Raw genomic sequence first — 20,797 nt, 5'->3', positions numbered from 1 at the left:
AATTACACCTCTATATACAGTTCTCCATACACCAATGGTTCTTAACCTTTTTTGGGTCATGAAGCCCTTTGAGAATCTGATGAAAGCTAGGGACCCCTCCCCAGAAAAATGCACACCCACACGCGCACATACATACATGCATGCATGCATGTGCACACACATTGTGCCTGGTTCATGGACTCCATCGCCCATCCATGACCCTCTAAGGGTCCATGGACCCCAGGTTAAGAACCCCAACTATATATAGTCAATTGGAGCAGTGCTCATCAACTTTGGGTCCCCAGATGTTGTCTGACCACAACCCCCATCAACCCCAGCCAGCTTCGCCAATGGCCAAGAATGATGGGAGTTGTAGTCTGACAACATCTGGGGACCCAAGGTTGAAGAACAGTGGACTGGAGGGCTATGAGACCTTTTAGGCCCTCCAGATGCTGTTGGTGTCCAACCACCATCAGCCCTTGTTGGCATGGCCAATGGTCAGAGATTAAGGGAGTTGTAGTCTGGCTACATCTGGAGGGCCACAGGCTCCCAGTATCCCTTTAGAGTTTGCATCATGGCAGGCACAGCCTTCAAAGAGGCACGTCCTACTCTGTCAAACGCACAGACGTGCACACACAGGGATGCCTCTTCAAAGACAGCACTCATCCTCTCGTTATTTTTGTAAGTTGCACTAAATATATTGTGAATGGGCTTGCCCAGTAATCAGGCCACCCTGGCAAAGAAGTGCCCATGGGTGGGTCTGGTAAGTGGGCTGGGGTTGAGGGAGAAGACAGGCAAGGTTCAGCCAGGATCAGGATCCTAGTAAAGAAGGATGGCCAGAGCCAGGTCTTTCAGGACCCCGGACAGAGCCCAGGGAGCAGATGCCTTGATCCAACCAGAGCAGGTGGAGGAGACCTGTGGCTCTCCAGAAGTTGCTGGACTACAACTTCCATCATCCCCAGCAAGTATGGCCAAGGGGCAGGGATGATGGAAGTTGTAGTATAGTGACATCTGGAGGGCCAGAGGTTCTCTAGCCTTGAACTAGACCTCACTCTCAACTGAGCCCTTCTATGCTTGCTCAGTGGAGCCTCTTTCTCGGGGTCCATCCCTTTGCTGAGGAGAGCAGAGTCTTAAAGGGGCAGCCTTCCAGCCTGGAACCAGGCATACCGCCCCCCCTCATGCTAGGCGCACTGCTTCCATCAGTGAGCTGGTGTTGATGGAGAGCAAGGCCATTGCGAAAGAGGAATGAGAGCCTCTTTTTCACAACAGACCTTGAGGGTTTCAGTCTCTGGGGAACCAGGCTCAGGGGGTGGGGGAATCAGGTTTGGGAGCCCCTGGTTTTTCAATTCATGCCCATGGTCTCCTTCAATCTATGCCTCCTTGAGCTCTGTGTTCATATCCTGGTTGCTGTGGAATGTCAGTCACATTTTTTTTTTAAAAAATGATCAGGATGGTTTAAATTGATTGATCAACTTAATGCTGCATCCTTGCTTTGTGCTAATGCAAAACCTGGAATGAGCAGGGGGGTAGTCATCCAGGGTCTTGGGGGATCTCCGACCCTTTCCTTTTCTTGGAAGCAGAGTCCCAGCAGGGTCCTTGTGTCTCCAGCATCCTATGAGACAATCAGCATGAAAGGGGAGTGTGTTAGCTAATGAGAAGAGTCTTCTAGCATGCTTCCTTGTCCTTTCCTGCCAATTGGAGCCAATCAGAGTGAAAGGAGTTGAGTCAGCCACTCAGCAACTAACATTCTCCCCTTTCATGCTTATTGACTCCTAGGCATTTATATGTTGTTGTGGGAGAAATAATTAACAGGGATCTCAACCCAGCAGCAAAAAAAAAAAAAAAGGGTGTGTGGCTGTGATTAACATGAAGGGACCCTGCACTTCTGAATTTGCCACTGGGAATGAGTCAGGGCTTTATTACTTCCTCCTTTTCGAGCTGGGCTGAGAAACCTCCCCTGGGTTTTTTGGTGAGGTTTGGAAGAACCAGCCAGGAACAGAGCAACCACTGGGTTCGGCAACAAAATGTCACAGTGTGAAGTGCACCAGTGATGGGTGGTGCCCATCGGGATTGTTAGGGCTGAAAGCAGGGAGTCCAACAGTAGGACCACATTCACACCATACATTCATTCCACTATGATTCCACTTTAAACAGTCATGGCTTCCCCCAGAGAATCCTGAAGAATCCTGCGTTCGTGAAGAGTGCTGAGAGTTGTTAGCAGACTCCTGTTCTCCTCACAGAGCTACAATTCTCAGAGGTCTCTGGAAAGAAAGATTGACAGTCCACTCTTGCAATCGTAGCTCTGTGAGGAGGATGACAGCTTCCTAACAACTCTTAGCCCCCTTCACAAACTACATTTCCCAGGATTCTTTAGGGGAAGCCACACATGTTTAAAGTGGAATAGCAATGGAATAAATGTATGGTGTGAATGTGGCCTAGGTGGAGCCAGTGACTGGTAGAACCTGGGACCTTCTGCATGCAAAGCAGATGTTCTGCCACTCAACTATGGTCCTTCCCCTTCATCGGATCCTGATGCTGGGTCCTAGCAGCACGCGAGAGGGAGAAAAACCAAGTGCTTCATCCAGACGCTTTGCCTTCTAGCTATGCCCATTGGAAGCCGAAACTGAGAATAACAACCTGAGCCTAGTGAAGATGAACGATGAGGAGCAGAACCACTCAGCCTTCTTCATCCGGGTGAAGAACCCAGCTGAGCGGGTAAGTTGCCACCTGTAAGCCGCCTAGGGCATGAAGGTTGGTAGCGATGGAGAAGGCTTCTTCTCTGTTCCTCCAGAAGGTAGGATGGAATGAACTCATTGTGGAGGCTGGTGCCCACTGTGGCTGGTGGGGCAGAAGTCAAGGAGCCCTAGAATAGGTGGGGCCAGAGCCAATGATAGGCAGAGCTGGAGTCAGTGATTGTTGTTGTTATATGCCTTCAAGTCGATTGTGACTCATGGCGACCCTATGAATCAGTGACCTCCAAGAACATCTGTCATGAACCACCCTGTTCAGTTCAGGTCTGTGGCTTCCTTTATGGAATCAATCCATCTCTTGTTTGGCCTTCCTCTTTCTCTACTCCCTTCTGTTTTTCTCAGCATTATTGTCTTTTCTAGTGAATCATGTCTTCTCATGATGTGTCTGAAGTATGAGAACCTCAGTTTCATCATTTTGGCTTCTAGTGATAGTTCTGGTTTAATTTGTTCTAACACCCAATTATTTCTCTTTTTCACAGTCCATGGTATCTGCAAAGCTCTCCTCCAACACCACATTTCAAATGAGTTGATTTTTCTCTTGTCCGGTTTTTTCACTGTCCAACTCTCACATCCATACATAGAGATCGGGAATACCATGGTCTGAATGATCCTGACTTTGGTGTTCAGTGATACATCTTTGCATTTGAGGACTTTTTCTAGTTTTTTCATAGCTGCCCTCCCCAGTCCTAGCCTCTTTCTGATTTCTTGACTGTTGTCTCCATTTTGGTTAACGACTGTGCCAAAGTACTGATAACCCTTGACAAGTTTAATGTCCTTGTAATTCTGGCTTTGTCCCTATCTGCCTCCCTGCTGAGTTCTACAAAGGCAAGATTGAGACTGAGGAGGAGGTTGACAGCTAGGGTCACCCCCTGGACTGGTTGTAAGTCAGGAGGCTTGGTGAGACAGTGCCATTATCATCACTATTGATTTTTAACTGCAATTTCATTAAGAAAAGAAAAAAAATTCAAGAATGAGAAGCAAAGAAGAAAAAAAACCTTGTCAACTCACATTAGCAGAACATTTGATCATCTCTACATCCATTTTATTTTACACATACCAGTATTTGCCATCCAAAATGTCCAAATTTCTATCCAGATGAAGTTGGTGTTTATAAAAAGTACACTCCTACCTAATATTATATTTCTATTATAAAATTGTTATATTTTTATTATGAATTGTATCTGTTCACCGCTGTTAACAAATGTGTCTCAAAGCGATGTACAGACTATTTCAAAATGCCAAACTAATTATCAAACATTTTGAAACCAGTTGCATAGAATGAACACAAAATGAAACAAACAGAATTCTAATGGTCTTTCTCTAACAGGAATAAAAAGATGTGTGCCAGAAACACGCCATAAATCGTACCGTAATAGTGGTCTAAATTAAGTAATTAGAATCTGGGCAAACAGGAATTATTGCCATCAGTCGTTCTATTTATTACCGGCCCTTTGCCATAAAGTCCCAGCAATTTAAAATACAGTATTAAAAGCAGTCTAAAACAGGCTGCACATGAAACTGCCAGAAGAGGGAGTTTTGTTACAACTGAAAAAAAAACCCCACATAATTTAGCTCAGATTTTGAAAAACCTCCTGTACCTTTAAGAGCAGCATAGCAGGGAGATCCCCCCCCACACATAAAAAGGGGCTTTCTGCTGCAGTCTCACAGTTGGCCAGGACAAGCGGTGAAATCCTCCCTATAGCTGTTAAAAAGGCATGGAAGTTCTGGCTCTAGCAATCCAGAGGTAGGACTGCGAGGGTTTTGATTTCAGGTGTATGCTGGGCAGGGTCTGGGGCCACATCAGGGGGGCAGAACATCAAGCAGCTTAGGGGTAGAACTACAGCAGAATCTCGCAGGTTGAGGGTGGGGGGCAAAGCCAGAGCAAAACGTGGCAGATGTTAGCCACCAGGGAGGTCCCAGAAGAGCCAGCGTGGTGTAGTGGTTAAGAACATAAGAACATAAGAACATAAGAAGAGCCTGCTGGATCAGGCCAATGGCCCATCTAGTCCAGCATCCTGTTCTCACAGTGGCCAACCAGGTGCCTGGGGGAAGCCCGCAAGCAGGACCCGAGTGCAAGAACACTCTCCCCTCCTGAGGCTTCCGGCAACTGGTTTTCATAAGCATGCTGCCTCTGACTAGGGTGGCAGAGCACAGCCATCACGGCTAGTAGCCATTGATAGCCCTGTCCTCCATGAATTTGTCTAATCTTCTTTTAAAGCCATCCAAGCTGGTGGCCATTACTGCATCTTGTGGGAGCAAATTCCATAGTTTAACTATGCACTGAGTAAAGAAGTACTTCCTTTTGTCTGTCCTGAATCTTCCAACATTCAGCTTCTTTGAATGTCCACGAGTTCTAGTATTATGAGAGAGGGAGAAGAACTTTTCTCTATCCACTTTCTCAATGCCATGCATAATTTTATACACCTCTATCATGTCTCCTCTGACCCGCCTTTTCTCTAAACTAAAAAGCCCCAAATGCTGCAACCTTTCCTCGTAAGGGAGTCGCTCCATCCCCTTGATCATTCTGGTTGCCCTCTTCTGAACCTTTTCCAACTCTATAATATCCTTTTTGAGATGAGGCGACCAGAACTGTACACAGTATTCCAAATGCGGCCGCACCATAGATTTATACAACGGCATTATGATATCGGCTGTTTTATTTTCAATACCTTTCCTAATTATCGCTAGCATGGAATTTGCCTTTTTCACAGCTGCCGCACACTGGGTCGACATTTTCATCGTGCTGTCCACTACAACCCCGAGGTCTCTCTCCTGGTCGGTCACCGCCAGTTCAGACCCCATGAGCGTATATGTGAAATTCAGATTTTTTGCTCCAATATGCATAATTTTACACTTGTTTATATTGAATTGCATTTGCCATTTTTCCGCCCATTCACTCAGTTTGGAGAGATCTTTTTGGAGCTCTTCGCAATCCCTTTTTGTTTTAACAACCCTGAACAATTTAGTGTCGTCAGCAAACTTGGCCACTTCACTGCTCACTCCTAATTCTAGGTCATTAATGAACAAGTTGAAAAGTACAGGTCCCAATACCGATCCTTGAGGGACTCCACTTTCTACAGCCCTCCATTGGGAGAACTGTCTGTTGATTCCTACTCTCTGCTTTCTGCTTCTTAACCAATTCCTTATCCACAAGAGGACCTCTCCTCTTATTCCATGACTGCTAAGCTTCCTCAGAAGCCTTTGGTGAGGTACCTTGTCAAACGCTTTTTGAAAGTCTAAGTACACTATGTCCACTGGATCACCTCTATCTATATGCTTGTTGACACTCTCAAAAAATTCTAATAGGTTACTGAGACAGGACTTTCCCTTGCAGAAGCCATGCTGGCTCTGCTTCAGCAAGGCTTGTTCTACTATGTGCTTAGTTAATCTAGCTTTAATGATACTTTCTACCAGTTTTCCAGGGACAGAAGTTAAGCTAACTGGCCTGTAATTTCCGGGATCCCCTCTGGATCCCTTTTTGAAGATTGGTGTTACATTTGCCACTTTCCAGTCCTCCGGCACGGAGGAGGACCCAAGGGACAAGTTACATATTTTAGTTAGCAGATCCGCAATTTCACATTTGAGTTCTTTGAGAACTCTCGGGTGGATGCCATCCGGGCCCTGTGATTTGTCAGTTTTTATATTGTCCATTAAGCTTAGAACTTCCTCTCTCGTTACCACTATTTGTCTCAGTTCCTCAGAATCCCTTCCTGCAAATGTTAGTTCAGGTTCAGGGATCTGCCCTATATCTTCCACTGTGAAGACAGATGCAAAGAATTCATTTAGCTTCTCTGCAATCTCCTTATCGTTCTTTAGTACACCTTTGACTCCCTTATCATCCAAGGGTCCAATTGTCTCCCTAGATGGTCTCCTGCTTTGAATGTATTTATAGCATTTTTTGTTGTTGGTTTTTATGTTCTTAGCAATGTGCTCCTCAAAATCTTTTTTAGCATCCCTTATTGTCTTCTTGCATTTCTTTTGCCAGAGTTTATGTTCTTTTTTATTTTCTTCATTCGGACAAGACTTCCATTTTCTGAAGGAAGACTTTTTGCCTCTAAGAGCTTCCTTGACTTTGCTCGTTAACCATGCTGGCATCTTCTTGGCCCTGGCGGTACCTTTTCTGATCTGCGGTATGCACTCCAGTTGAGCTTCTAATATAGTGTTTTTAAACAACTTCCAAGCATTTTCGAGTGATGTGACCCTCTGGACTTTGTTTTTCAGCTTTCTTTTTACCAATCCCCTCATTTTTGTGAAGTTTCCTCTTTTGAAGTCAAATGTGACCGTGTTGGATTTTCTTGGCAATTGGCCAGTTACATGTATGTTTAATTTAATAGCACTGTGGTCACTGCTCCCAATCGGTTCAACAACACTTACATCTTGCACCAGGTCCTGGTCCCCACTGAGGATTAAGTCCAGGGTTGCTGCCCCTCTGGTTGGTTCCATGACCAACTGATCTAGGGAATAGTCATTTAGAATATCTAGAAACTTTGCTTCTTTGTCATGACTGGAACACATATGCAGCCAGTCTGTGTCCGGGTAGTTGAAGTCACCCATTACTACCACATTTCCTAGTTTGGATGCTTCCTCAATTTCATATCTCATCTCAAGGTCTCCCTGAGCATTTTGATCAGGGGGATGATAGATCGTTCCCAGTATTAAGTCCCTCCTGGGGCACGGTATCACCACCCACAACGATTCTGTGGAGGAGTCTGCCTCTTTTGGGGTTTCGAGCTTGCTGGATTCAATGCCTTCTTTCACGTATAGAGCGACTCCGCCACCAATACGTCCTTCCCTGTCCTTCCGATATAGTTTATATCCAGGGATAACCGTATCCCACTGGTTTTCTCCATTCCACCAGGTCTCCATTATGCTCACTATATCAATGCTCTTCTCTAAGACCAAGCACTCCAGTTCTCCCATCTTGGTTCGGAGGCTCCTAGCATTAGCGTACAGGCACTTGTAAGCAGTGTCTCTCTTCAAGTGTCTTTGGCACTTGTGGTTAGGCCTTTGGTAATTTTGCTCTTCTGAATTTATATCCTGTGCCCCTGCTCTCACAATGCCTACTTCTAGGCCTACCCCTTTTAAAATTTCATCATTTCTTTGGTTTTTATCCCAGGGGGGAGGTTTATTCCGAACCGGACATTTCTCAGCTCCTGTCGGGTTTCCCCCCTCAGTCAGTTTAAAAGCTGCTCTGCCACCTTTTTAATTTTAAGTGCCAGCAGTCTGGTTCCATTCTGGTTCAAGTGGAGCCCGTCCCTTTTGTACAGGCCCGGCTTGTCCCAAAATGTTCCCCAGTGCCTAACAAATCCGAACCCTTCCACCCGACACCATCGTCTCATCCACGCATTGAGACTGCGAAGCTGGGCCTGTCTGGCTGGTCCTGTGCGTGGAACTGGTAGAATTTCAGAGAAAGCCACCTTGGAGGTCCTGGCTTTCAGCATCCTACCTAGCAACCTAAATTTTGCTTCCAGGACCTCACGGCTGCATTTCCCCATGTCGTTGGTGCCAACGTGCACCACGACCACTGACTCCTTCCCAGCACTGTCTACCAAACTATCTAAACGACGGACGATATCCGCAACCTTCGCACCAGGCAGGCAAAACACCTTGCAGTCTACACGCCCATCACACACCCCACTGTCTATGTTCCTAATGATCGAATCACCCACTACAAGGATCCCTCCACCCCCTGGAGATATATCCTCGGCACGAGAGGATAGCTGCTCATCCCCCAAGGAATGGGTCCCTTCTAAGGGATCGTTTCCCTCTTCCTCAGCTGGATGCTCTCCTTCCCCGAGACCATCGTTGTCCATGATAGCAGGAGAGCTATCATCGTTGGAGTGGGACACAGCTATAACGTCCCTGAAGGCCTCCTCCACACACCTCTCTGCCTCTCTCAGCTTTTCCAGGTCCGCCACCTTGGCCTCAAGGAAATGAAGTCGTTCCCGGAGAGCCAGGAGCTCATTGCACCGAGAGCACACCCACGACTTCTGTCCAACAGGCAGATAGTCGTACATGCTGCAGGCGGTGCAAAACACTGGAAAGCCCCCACACCCCTGCTGGCTTCTTACCTGCATAGTTTTGTTTAAGGTTTATTACGTCAATGGGTTGGAGACTGCGGTTTAGTAGAGGTCAGGGAACAGACGGGCAGAGTGGGGGCCCCTGGCCTCCTCGCCCTGCTGCCGAACTCGCTCTGCTGCTTAACTCGCCTTGACGCTTCATCAGCTGGGGCTCCCTCTAGCTCGTGGACTATGGCCTGGGAGTCCAGGGGTCGAATCCCCACACAGCCATGAAGCTCATTGCGTGACCTTGGGCCAGTCACTGCCTCTCAGCCTCGTGAAAGCCCTATTCATAGGGTCACCATAAGTCGGAATTGACTTGAAGGCAGTACATTTACATTTACATACCTCTTGACCTCTGCTAGTGGTGCAGACTGTGTTTCTAGGGTGCCATTTAGGCTGCAGTACCAGCTTGCCTGAGCATCCTGTCAGCTGACATGTATGGCCAATCCCTGTCCACTTAGGCCTATCACAAGCCTGGGGGGGCCACATGTGGCCCTCCAGACCTCTCTGTTTGGCCCTTGGGAGTCTTCCTAGGCCACGCCCTTCACCAGCCTTGCTCCACATGATCCTTTGGTTCTTTCCCCTGGCTGGTATGTTCTTGAACTGTAACGATGCCTCATGCTTGCCTTGGTGGAGCGAAATCTATGTAGAAACCTCTGGCTTTTGCGTAGCTGGGCAGCATTATTTATTTATTCTGTTCATATCCCACATTTTCCTCAAAGGAGCTTGAGGTGGCTCTCCCTCTCCTCATTTAATCCCAAGAACAGCCTCGTGAGGTAGGTTAGGCTGAGAAGCAGTGACTGGCCCAAGGTCCCCCAGTGAGCTTCATTGCTTCATTGCTAAGTAGGGATTCGAACCCTGGCCTCCTGGGTCCTAGTCCAACACTGTAACCCCTACACCACTCTGGTTCTCTATAATCTATTATATGAAGGTAAGAGTCACATCCATTGTCCCACCCACACCGGGCTTCTGGCCCTGGATATAAGAACATAAGAACAGCCCATACCAAGAGGCAGGCAATGTGTCTCTGTGCAAAGTGCACAGTAGTCCCCCAAGATGGGTCATCACCAGTGGTGGCTGGTGCCCACTGGGGCTGGTTGTTGCCTGGCCGGCAGGAAGCCCCAACCCTAGGTGGAGTCAACGCCAATGATAGGGAAAGCCTCCCCCTGATTGGTTGTAAGCACTGGTGGCTCTGATGTCAGTGGGGCAATGGGGCAGTCAGTGGGGTTTTTAGTCCAAACTTCCTAGGAGCTGTCCAACCTGGAGCAGATTCACTGTCCCAGTGACATTGGAGTCACCTGTCTCCACTGGTTGTATGTAAGAAGGCAGGCAGGTGGAGGCTGGCTGAAGGGCACTGCAGTACTCACCCTAATGGACTAACCTCCACTGCTAATTGCAAGCTACAGGCGCTCTCCCTTGTACCCACTTGCCGTGTCGTAACGATATTGTGCTGGTTTAGAACGATAAGTGAACTTTGGCTCCTGTTTCCCTTAGGATGAATTAAAACCTGGAGACCTCATTGAGATCTTCCGTTCTTCTTGTCAGCACTGGGCCATCTATGTTGGGGATCGAAAGGTTGTCCACTTGGCAACTGAACGTAAGTTCAGCCATACTCGTGGCAGCTTCTGTTGGTTCTGCTGACCTGTCCCTAGAGCATATCTTTGATCTCAGGATCTTTCGTACGAAATTTGGTTATGATATCTTAAGAGGTGTCTAAATGCATGCGGTTTGGAACAGTACAGTCCGCCATTTTGTTTCAAAATGGCTTCCAATGGTAAAAATAAGGCAATTAAGATGTCCTTTTGCAATAGTTGACTGTTGTTTTTGTTGTATTTTTTGTTTTTATTGTATAGTTGTTTGTTTTGTTTTTAACTTCCTGTAAACTGCTTTGATATTTTTAACGAAATAGCGGTATACAAATACATTTATAAATAAATAAAATAAATAAATCCCAACATAGGGAAAAAAACCCTCTCCTTGATCTCAGGAATCATCATGCCAAATTTTGTTACGATATCTTAAGAGGGAACAGATGGACAGACAAACAACTTTCCAAGATACAGATGAGGGTTGTGTTCAACTCAGAGTAAATCCATTTTAATTAATGGACCTATTCGTCATAGTCATTAATTTCAATGGGCCTCCTCTGAGTAAAAATTAGTTGACTACAACCCATAGGTATAAGATAGATGTCCTGCTTTTTGTCACCTTCTCTGTCTCATTCAACTCTCTCTCCCAGAAGACCATCTGGCAAATAGAACTCCCAGCGCCTTGACAATCATGTCCGACAGAGCTTACGTAAAGAAGGATTGGCTGGAAGATGTCCTACGGAAGGACCAGTACCGGGTGAACAACAAACATGACGAGACGCACCCACCACTTCCCCTTGCCAAGATACTCTGGCAGGCCCAGGAGCTGGTGGGCAAGGAGACGCCCTATGCCTTGAGCAGCCACAACTGTGAGCATTTTGTGATGGAGCTACGGTATGGAGTGGAAATGAACGAACAGGTGTGTGTGGGGGCGAGGGCTGTGTGCGTAGTGTTATGGGGAAGGTGGCGGGTCAGACTGTAGATCTAGGGGGCTACTTGTCATTTATTGCGCTTGGGGGTTGTATTCAGGGCAGGGAACATGGGGCAGAAATCTGTTTCGGTTCACATTTTAATGCGGTCGGAATTCACACTTTCCAAAGTCAACGGCGAACCAAAAAGCAGCTGCCCTGCGAAATGAGCATTCCTCCGGATCTTGTGATGCAGTTCGCCAGTCCAAAAAATGCGTACAAAAAAAGGTGCACATTAGGGGAAAGCGTGCAAAAAAGAAGTGGATGCTGTTGAAAGTAACATGCAAAAAAAAAATGCATCGTATTAGGGGAAATGGCTTGCAAAAATGTCCGAATTAACCAAGCTGTGTAATCAGGAACAGACATCCAGCCACAAAAGGGAGACAATGCAACTCTGTCTCGTTCTACAATGCAATTTGGAAGTTGGGCAAGCAGCAGCCTCTTAGCGGTGCCTAATGAACCTTCCAACTTTTTACTTTTTCCCTGAAGGAAGAAATTAAAGCTGGTGACCTCATCGAGATCTTCCGCTCTTGCTATCAGCACTGGGGCATCTACGTTGGGGATGGCAAAGTTGTTCATTTAGCCCCTGAATGTAAGTTTCCATGGAAACCCACCAGCCCAAGGCAGGGCCAATGGAAGGGCTGAGTCAGTGGCAGCTGGTGGCTGCATGTCAGTGGGGCAGTGGAATCCGCTCTGGGTTTTAGTCTCAGCTTTCAAGGAGCTGTCCAAGGTGCAAGATGATGATGATCCTTAACAAACTACAGTTCGCAATATTCTTTGGGGGAAGCCGTGACTGTTTAAAGTGGCATCATAGTGCTTTAAATGTATGGTACAGATGAGGCCTTGATTTGTTCTTGCAATTCTTCCAACCCTATTTGTAGATGTTCAACCCCTGAGAATCTTCCCCTTCCCTCTTTTTTCCTTCCTTCCTTCCACCAAGGCGACCGTCTTGCTAACGGTGCTGCCAGCGTACTGGCGGTCTTGTCTGACAGAGCTTATGTGAAGAAGGACTGGCTTGATGTCGTGGTGCGGAAGGACCAGTACCGAGTGAATAACAAGCATGACCACACGCACCCTGCGCTGCCACTTGCCAAGATCCTCCAGCGGGCAGAGGAGCTGGTTGGGAGGGAGATGCCCTACAATCTGACTAGCCACAACTGTGAACACTTTGTGATGGACTTGCGATATGGCGTTGCAATGAGTGACCAGGTAAGTGCAATTGGGGGTGGCCCGGTTGGTGGTGGATCCTGACGGCTTTCTTGGTGGTGGCTCCCCATTTGTGGAATGCCCTCCTTAGTGAGATGCATCACTATTTAAAAACATTGCTGTTTACCCAGGCATTTAATGGCTGAAGGACCTGTCCTTGCCAACCCTGAGTTATTAGTTTTGAGAGTAGTTGATTGCTTTCAGGAGTTTTTAACTGATTTTAGACAGTTGTTTTTAACTGTTCTTAGAAGTTTTAATTGTTTTAGTATTGACATGTTTGCTGCCCTGGGCTCCTTTGGAGAAAGGACAGGATGTAAATTTATGTTAATCATCATCATGGCAAGAACAGGGTGGATGGTTGATTTCCAGACAAACATGGATCAAGGATGAAGACTGATAATTTTTAACAAAGACAGAGGAGGGTGGGAAAGAGAGAGAGAGACAGAGAGAGAGAGGTGAAGATGGTACGAGGGAGTCTTCTTGATCTGTGCTGTACATTTATTAGGTCCTGTTCTCATCTCTGGTTCAAACAGGTTTTGCCGGTTTTGAAGCAACGCCAAAAACCTGCAACACCTGTTTGACCTGAATGAATAATGAAGGCGTTCACCACGGGGGTAGTGATGTCCCTTTGGTTGCACTTCCAGCTCTCTGGAACAAGCAGGGACCTGTTATTTTCTCTCCTACCCCAAAGGCCACCCTTCTAGAGCTCATGTATTGCAGTGGGTATGCTGTGAATCAGAAAGTTCAAACGTGACCTCAGACCGCTTGAGGTGAGCCACTGTTACTTTAGTCTCAGTGTCTCCTCCTTCTGCAAAATGAGCATTAGAATTCTGGCCTACTTTGCAAGTAGGTATGGGGGAGAAAGTCGATTCAGTTTGCATTTAAAGGCGAACCTACCAAATTTAAACTTTCTAAAAAAATGCACGAACCACAACACAGCCATCTTTCTAAATGTGCCCTTCTCTGAATGTTGCAATGCCATTCTCCAGCCAAGTATGTGTAGAAAAATGCACATACTAAAGTGTACATAAAATGCATATGTTTGTGAAAATACCATACATATATTGGGGAAGATTGCTTTGTAAAAAACCATATATTTTAGGGGAATACTTCATACCAAAATGTATACGTTAATATAAACCCACGCTAAATATAAGTCCCTCTGTGGCTAAAGACCCTCCGTGGCGCAGAGTACGCGGCGGTAACGCAGCCAAAGCTCTGCTCATGGCCGGAGTTCGATTCCAACAGAAGGAGGAAGTCGAATCTCCGGTAAAAGGGGTCGAGGTCCACTCAGCCTTCCATCCATCCGTGGTCGGTAAAATGAGTACCCGGCATACGCTGGGGGGTAAAGAAAGGCCGGGGACGGAACTGGCAATCCCACCCCATATATACGGCCTGCCTAGTAAACGTCGCAAGACGTCACCCTAAGAGTCGGAAACGACTCGCACTACAAGTGCAGGCACACCTTTACCTTTACCTTTTTTAAAATGCTGCTGAATTGTCATGAGGACCTTTTTAATAAACAAACCAACAAATAAATTTGCAAAATGAGAACTGAACTTAAGACTGGAAAAATGAGAAACAGAGAGACACTGAAATTGATAGATTCAGCCATCACTACTTCCAAGCCGGTAAGGATTTGTTAGAACAGGCGCCTGTGAGGTTTTAATGTTGTATTTTAAACTGTGGTAACTAGGGGTGGGGGAGAAGTTTGACTCAAGTTTGCACTGCAAGCTAAACGGATCAAATCCACACTTTCAAAAACAATATGAGAACGGAAACACAGCCATCCGTTGAAATTCACACTTATTTGAATTTTGCAGTTCGCCAACCAAACCATGGTTACAAAAATGCATACATTAGGGGAAAGTGTGCATGAAATGAATATATTGGTGAAAACAGCATACACAAATGCATTATATTAGGATAATTTGCTTGCAAAAAATGTGTACGTTAGTTAAAACTGCCGACGAAGATGTGTTTATTAGGAGAAATTTGTGCTAAAATGCTGGAGAATTTTCATGAGGATTTTTTTTTAAATTAAAAAAATCCACAAATTGCTGCAGAAATGTGCAGAACTGAATTTAAGAATGAAAAAATTAGGAACAGAGAGAACTGAAATGGACAGACCTTTCCATCCCTAGCTGGGACATTAGGGCAAAGTGTGCGTGATTCCAATACTTATTATTGTAGAAGTGAGGGTAAGAATGGTCATGATTATACTAATGTGCTTTGAAGACTTGCTCACAATGCGACACCAGCTTGTGAGCTCTGTTAACTGCTCTCTGTCTCCTAGACAGCCAACCTTTTCCTACCATTCTTGCAGGTTACTGAAGCCATTGCTGTGGGAACCATTGGCATGATGGGCGTGGCGGCCGCCATGATCCGATCAGCGGCGAAGAGGCGCAAGCACCGCTATGAATAGCTTGTGGGGAGAGGCCAGGGGCCTCCATGGCAGGATTATTACCAGCTCTGGGGGTGGTTTTTTTTTGCCTGCCCAGTGTCCTTTATTTGTTTTCAGACCACCAGACCAAAAATTAAATCAGATTTCCGTGACAGAAGCCACCCACCTACGCCGTGCTTGGAACCAATAAAACTCTCTTCAGGATATAGACCTGTGGCGCAAACTGTTTTGCCGACGACGGCACTAGGTTCCTTTTTTTTGTCTGATGGACGTTGCGGGCGGTGGAGGCACCATTGGCCTCTTATGAGGGTAGCTAGGCAACAGAGATGGTGGCACTGAGCCTCTCAGCAACCAACAGGTGGTAGCAACCGTGCCCTCTTCTGGCAGCTAGGCAACAGCCTCTTGCTTTGCTAGGCCTATTGCGATGGTTGCCAGGCAGCACAGACAGTGGCACTAGTGCCCTCATGAGGGTGGTTAGGACCTTTGCTAGGACCACCTCCTATCTTGCCATGGCAGTAGTGCAGTGGTTGACCGGCCGCTACCGTGGGGCTCAGGACATCATCTATATATCTAATATATCCATCTTTCTAATCTATCTAGGCTTCTGTCCATCTGTCTGTGCATCGTTCTACTCTATCTATCCACCCATAAGGCTGTAGCTCAGTGGTCAGAGTATCTAACCCAGGTTCAATCATTGGTACCTCCAGGTTGGACTGGGAATGTCCCCTGTCTGAACCCTGGAGAGCTGCTGCCCTTCAGGATAGAGAATACTGAGCTAGATGGACCAATGGCTTTGACTCAGTATAAATATATGTCCTATATGGGCTCTGGTGATGGTGGGCAGCAGCAGTGCTCTCTGTGAGCTCAGGGTAGGTGGAAGGTACCATTTTAATTTCCCACAATGCCCCTGACCGATGCAGGCATCAGCAAAGAGCATTCTCAGGGCCCTGGGTGCCCTGACAGCTGCTCAAAGATGCCATGGTTCTGCAAGATGGACTGTCATTCAGCTTTTTGGATCATCACCCCCCCCATTTTCTCTTCCTCTGGTAATAGTGGATCACCCCAAGTAGAGTAGGCCTTCTGTCCTCTTATCTGAGGGTTGCCACCTTTTTTGTCTGGGCCTGCTCCTGTGACGTTAGTAGCAACTAGTCACCCAGAAAGCCTGCAGGTGACGTGCGAAAGTGTCACTTGCAAATTTTAAAAAGTACAGTTTTATATACTGCTTGACTGTAGCGTGTGGTTTACATAAACATTAGAATCATCAATAAAACAATTAAAAACAAGTGTCTGTAATTTCTGTATGCCCAACGTCTGTTAACGTAATAAGAACAGGGCCTGCCGCGACGATAGCAACCCTTGCCTTTCCTCATTTTTGCTTCAGTTGGCAACATGCCCTAGGTGAGACTCTGGTTAAAAACAAACATAAAACACATCCTTTTAATTTGTTGGGTGGTGGTGGTGGAAAGAGGTATCTCATACTTTACAACAGGGAAGGGGGAAACAATTTTTTTCACCCGAGGGCCACATTACCTTCTGGACAAGCTTCTGAGGGCCATATAGCAGTGGTCGGTGTAGACAGAGGCAAAAATGGGAGGGGCAACAAATGTGCACTTTACCTTTAGTTTCTACACACACGCATACACTCTTCTCTATTCCCCATCTAAGCCAGCCAGAGGCACGAGCAGAGTTCAAGGACACAGTCTAGCCAGGCAAGAACACGTGGGGGGTATGAAGCAGGGCCAGTGAGGGGTGTGGCCTGGAAGAGAATTCCGAGGGCCACACAGAGAGGCCTGGAGGGCCATATTCGGCTCCCGGCCTGAGGAGGTCTCCACCACTCCTTTACAAAGTGCTGCAACAGTTCCTCCCATTGCAAACAGCAGTTTCCGCTCGCAGAAATAAAAATAGTCACTGGAAAATCCCCAAGGCAGCCCCTGACGTGGGCCCATTTCCACAGGGCTGGCTGGCTGGCTGGTGCTCATGAAGACTGGTAGGGCGGAAGGGAGGGAGCCCATCAGCAGGTGGAGCCATAGCCAAAGACAGGCAGAGCCACAGCTATAGCCTCTCAGTAGCACTGTGGCAAATTCAAAAGTGCAGGGTCCCTTCATGATCATCAAGCCACACCCTATCATAGCCAAGCCCCCTTTTCCACTTTCCCACATCTCCCTTGCTACCTGTCATCTCAAGAGTCCATACTCCATTACAACAGGAGCTAATCATCACAAAAGGGGAGGCTGCGTGTTAATTACTGAAAGGAGTCTTCTCAGTGGCTGGCTCCAATCAGCACAAAAAGAGGAGGAGTCTTCTCAGTGGCTAACACACTCCATTTTCATGCTGATCGGCTCATACATAGGGACCTGGCTGGGACTCTGCTCCTAAAAATTAAAGGGCCTATGACCCACCGCAACCCTGGATGACTATACCCCTGTAGCCAATGGCAGGCAGAGCCAACCCATTGTTGTTTTGCCCCCATCCTCCTCCTCCTCCCTGCTGAGATCTACAAGGGGCAACAGTGAGACAACGGAGGAGAAAACTGACAGGCAGTGCCACAAACCTGGGCACGTACAGTAAGTAAGAAGGCAGGTGGGTTGGGAGGTTGGCAGGGCCTAATGGGCCAGCCTCTATTGCATTTCAAATGGACTAACATTTGAATGGATGGGGCTGTTATTCGGCAGAGTGGAAAAAGGAGGGAGACAGCAAAGTTCAAGCCAAAGAGCTTCTCCATCTCACTCCCTCCTCCTTTCTCTCTTTTTTATGGCCAGAGATAATAAGCTTGCAAGGATGCCAGGATAGAAGTCAGGCTGGGCACATTACAGGAGGGAGCTTTCAGAGCTAGAAGTGTGCTCCAGCTGTTGAGGGGGAGAGAGAAGCCAGAGTGGGTGGTTGGACTGTACAGACATCTCCTCAGAAAGGGGAGTATGTCCTCCAGGGTGGTCACTGACACATAGCCAAAAAAAAGGAGAGTGGGGGAATGCATGATGCCGACGAAAGAGGATGCTGATCTGCATAAAATTTGCATATGATAACTTATTTATCTGTTTAATCTCCATCTACGAACCGCTTCCTGCAAAGCATCTCTTGGCAATTTTGCAATAAAAACCGCAGCAATGAAAAACAATTACACGACTTCATCTATAAAAGCAATTATAACAATTAAACCCCCCCAATGAAAAATGCTTTCTCACCTAAAAGCAATTAAAAACACTTTCAGATGTAAAAACAATCCAAAACAATTTCCTACGTAAAAAACAATTTCAAACCTAACACAGACACAGAGATGGGGATCAAGTTCTCCGCTTAGGGGGTGGTTGAGAAAGGAAGGGCTTCATTAGGCACCACAGAGGAGGGGCTTGTCTGGTACGTGATGGGAGGAAGCTCCTGTTTAAAGGGGTGTGGGTGTGCCACGATCTTCAGGAGTCTCACTCTGGCAGAGTGCAGCAATCAGCTGGGTATATCAGGGGTTTGAGGCTATGACTTCATACACAGCATACATTTAAAGCACCCACCCACGCACACCCCACAAGAATCCTGGGAAGTGTCATTTAACTCTCACAGAGCTACAATTCCCAGCACCGTTAACAAGCTACTGTTCCCAGGATACTTTGGAAGAACCCATGTGCCTTAAATGTGCTTTAAAAATGCATGGGGGGAGAATCATAGAATAGTAGAGTTGGAAGGCGCCTATAAGGCCATCAAGTCCAACCCCCTGCTCAATGCAGGAATCCAAATCAAATAGAATCATAGAATAGTAGAGGATGTGACCGAGGCTGGTTGGCTGAAAAGATGAGAGATGGCTCCTTCTCTCTTTGTTATGTCTTGGCCCTTGTCATGCAGAGAGGTCAGGGTTAGGATCTTTCTCCATTTCCAAGGTCCCCTCCAATTCAGGGGTTGGCAGGTCCTGACAACACACTTGTGTGTGTGGATTCTCGTTTGTGAACATGAAAAGGCCTGAACATGGAGGTGGGTCAACTTTCGAACAGGGCTTGGGACTCGGGAAGGTCATGCCTGGAGCACGCATGCTGCCCTCCAAGCGTCTCTATGTGGCCCTTGGAACTCTCTGCAGGCCATATCACCTCCTCAGGCCACAATGCTTACTGGCCTTGCTCCAAATATGAACATAAGGAGAGCTTGCTGGATGAGGCCAGTGGCCCATCTACTCCAGCATCCTGTTTATTTATTAGATTTATATCCCGCCCTTCAGATGATGATGATGAATTAAATTTTTATCCTGCCCTTCCTCCCAGAAGCAGCTCAGGATGGCAAACAAAGGAAAAAAACACACTAAAACCAAATCATCTTAAAAAATAAAATACCTTAAAAATATCTTTTAAAAACAAGATGCTCATTATGGGAAGCCCACAAACAGGACATGAGTGCAAGAGTATGTCTCTCTTCCTCCTATGCTTTCCCGCAATTGATATTCGGAAGCATACTGCCTCCGACAGTGGAATTAGGACATTGCCGTCGTGGCTAGTAGCAGTGATAGCCTTACCCACGATGAATTTGTCTAATCCTCAGGTCCTGTTTCCCAGTTTCCCTTTGGGGCATCTGGTTGGCCCCTGTGAGAACAGGATGCTGGACTAGATGGGCCACAGCCCTGATCTAGCAGGCTCTTCTTATGTTCTTATAGAGTGTCTGGCCACATTCACACTGTACATTTATTCCACTATTATTCCACTTTAAACAGTCATGGGCTGCTTTCACACATGGGGCTAACAGCACTAATTTAACAGATTAAAATGGTAGCACTTCTGTCCTGATTTCTAAAATCCCTTTCACACTGCAGTACCTGTTGCGTTAAGGAACAGTACTTTTTCAGAATATAGTGCCAACTGTCTTTCACACAGCTTGTTTTAGTCCCTCACCCATGCACACTGTTCCCCACTGTGTAGGAGGTCTAAGATCTTGTTCCGTTGCCATGCAAGCCCTCTCCCTTCAGGATCTGACTTTTAAAATTGTTTTAGTTGTGTGTGTGGGAAATGCTGCTGCTAACTGTGCCAATACTGGTACAACGTTTGTCAGGCAAAAAAACAACAACTGCGTGACTAAAGGGCGGGAACGCACTGCATGCTGGGATGCCTGTCACGTGAGTGGCAGCAGCTGGCGAAAAACTCGCACGATCTTCCGGGTTCCCAGCCTTGCTAACAGATTATTTCTGGTATCATTTATTGCGGAAATTAGCGCTATACTTGCACAACGTTCCACCAGAATTCTGGAGCTACCCGGTATGTCATGTGAAAGCTCAAATATAATGCTCAAATTACCAGGTAAGAAATTGTCAGAATAACGGAATAAAGTGCAGTGTGAAAGCACCCATGGTTTCCCCCGAAGAATCCTGGGAAGTGTCATTTGTGAAGGGTGCTGAGAGTTGCTAGGAGACCCCTATTCTCTTCGCACAGCTACAATTCCCTGAGTAGTTTAACAGTCAGTCCTTTTCCCCAGAGAATTCTGGGAATTGCCGGCCTGTAAGGGGACTGTTCTGAGCCCGTGGTTCTGAAACCCACTTTGCCAGACAGTCGACTCAATCTCTCTCTTTTAATCAGAACTATTTTATTAAACCAGAAAACACAAAGGTATACAGAAACTTAAAGGAAAGCATACAGTCTCTGGGGATGATGAACTGAGGAGGGTGATGATGATGAAGAAGATTGGTAGCAGGTAAATTATATTGCAGGATTGTTGCTGAGGTAGATTAAATGGAGGAAAGTTACCTTCTGAGGAAGAAGCTTCTGCAAGAGGCAATTCTCCTGAGAGAGAGAGAGATAAAAAAGGAGTGTTGTCCTCTGCTGCTACTAGGCCTGCTGCTGGCTTCACTGATGACTGAAACAAACTGAGGCAGGTT

At 46.7% G+C, this 20,797-nt stretch overlaps 1 protein-coding gene across 1 annotated transcript; it reads left to right on the top strand.

The window, feature by feature from the left end:
• Positions 1–2,586: 2,586 nt before the first annotated feature.
• On the top strand, positions 2,587–15,395 carry LOC133374693 (phospholipase A and acyltransferase 3-like). The gene is made up of 6 exons (XM_061605866.1): positions 2,587–2,694; positions 10,286–10,388; positions 11,031–11,299; positions 11,838–11,940; positions 12,289–12,557; positions 14,881–15,395. The coding sequence occupies exons 1-6, from the start codon at positions 2,632–2,634 to the stop codon at positions 14,977–14,979; spliced, it is 906 nt and encodes a 301-aa protein (XP_061461850.1). The 5' UTR covers positions 2,587–2,631; the 3' UTR covers positions 14,980–15,395.
• The last annotated feature ends 5,402 nt before the right edge of the window (positions 15,396–20,797 follow it).

The sequence above is a fragment of the Rhineura floridana genome, chromosome 22, assembly GCF_030035675.1.
Source record: "Rhineura floridana isolate rRhiFlo1 chromosome 22, rRhiFlo1.hap2, whole genome shotgun sequence".
NCBI classification, from domain to species: domain Eukaryota; kingdom Metazoa; phylum Chordata; class Lepidosauria; order Squamata; family Rhineuridae; genus Rhineura; species Rhineura floridana.
This window is presented reverse-complemented; position numbering and strand designations above follow the sequence as displayed.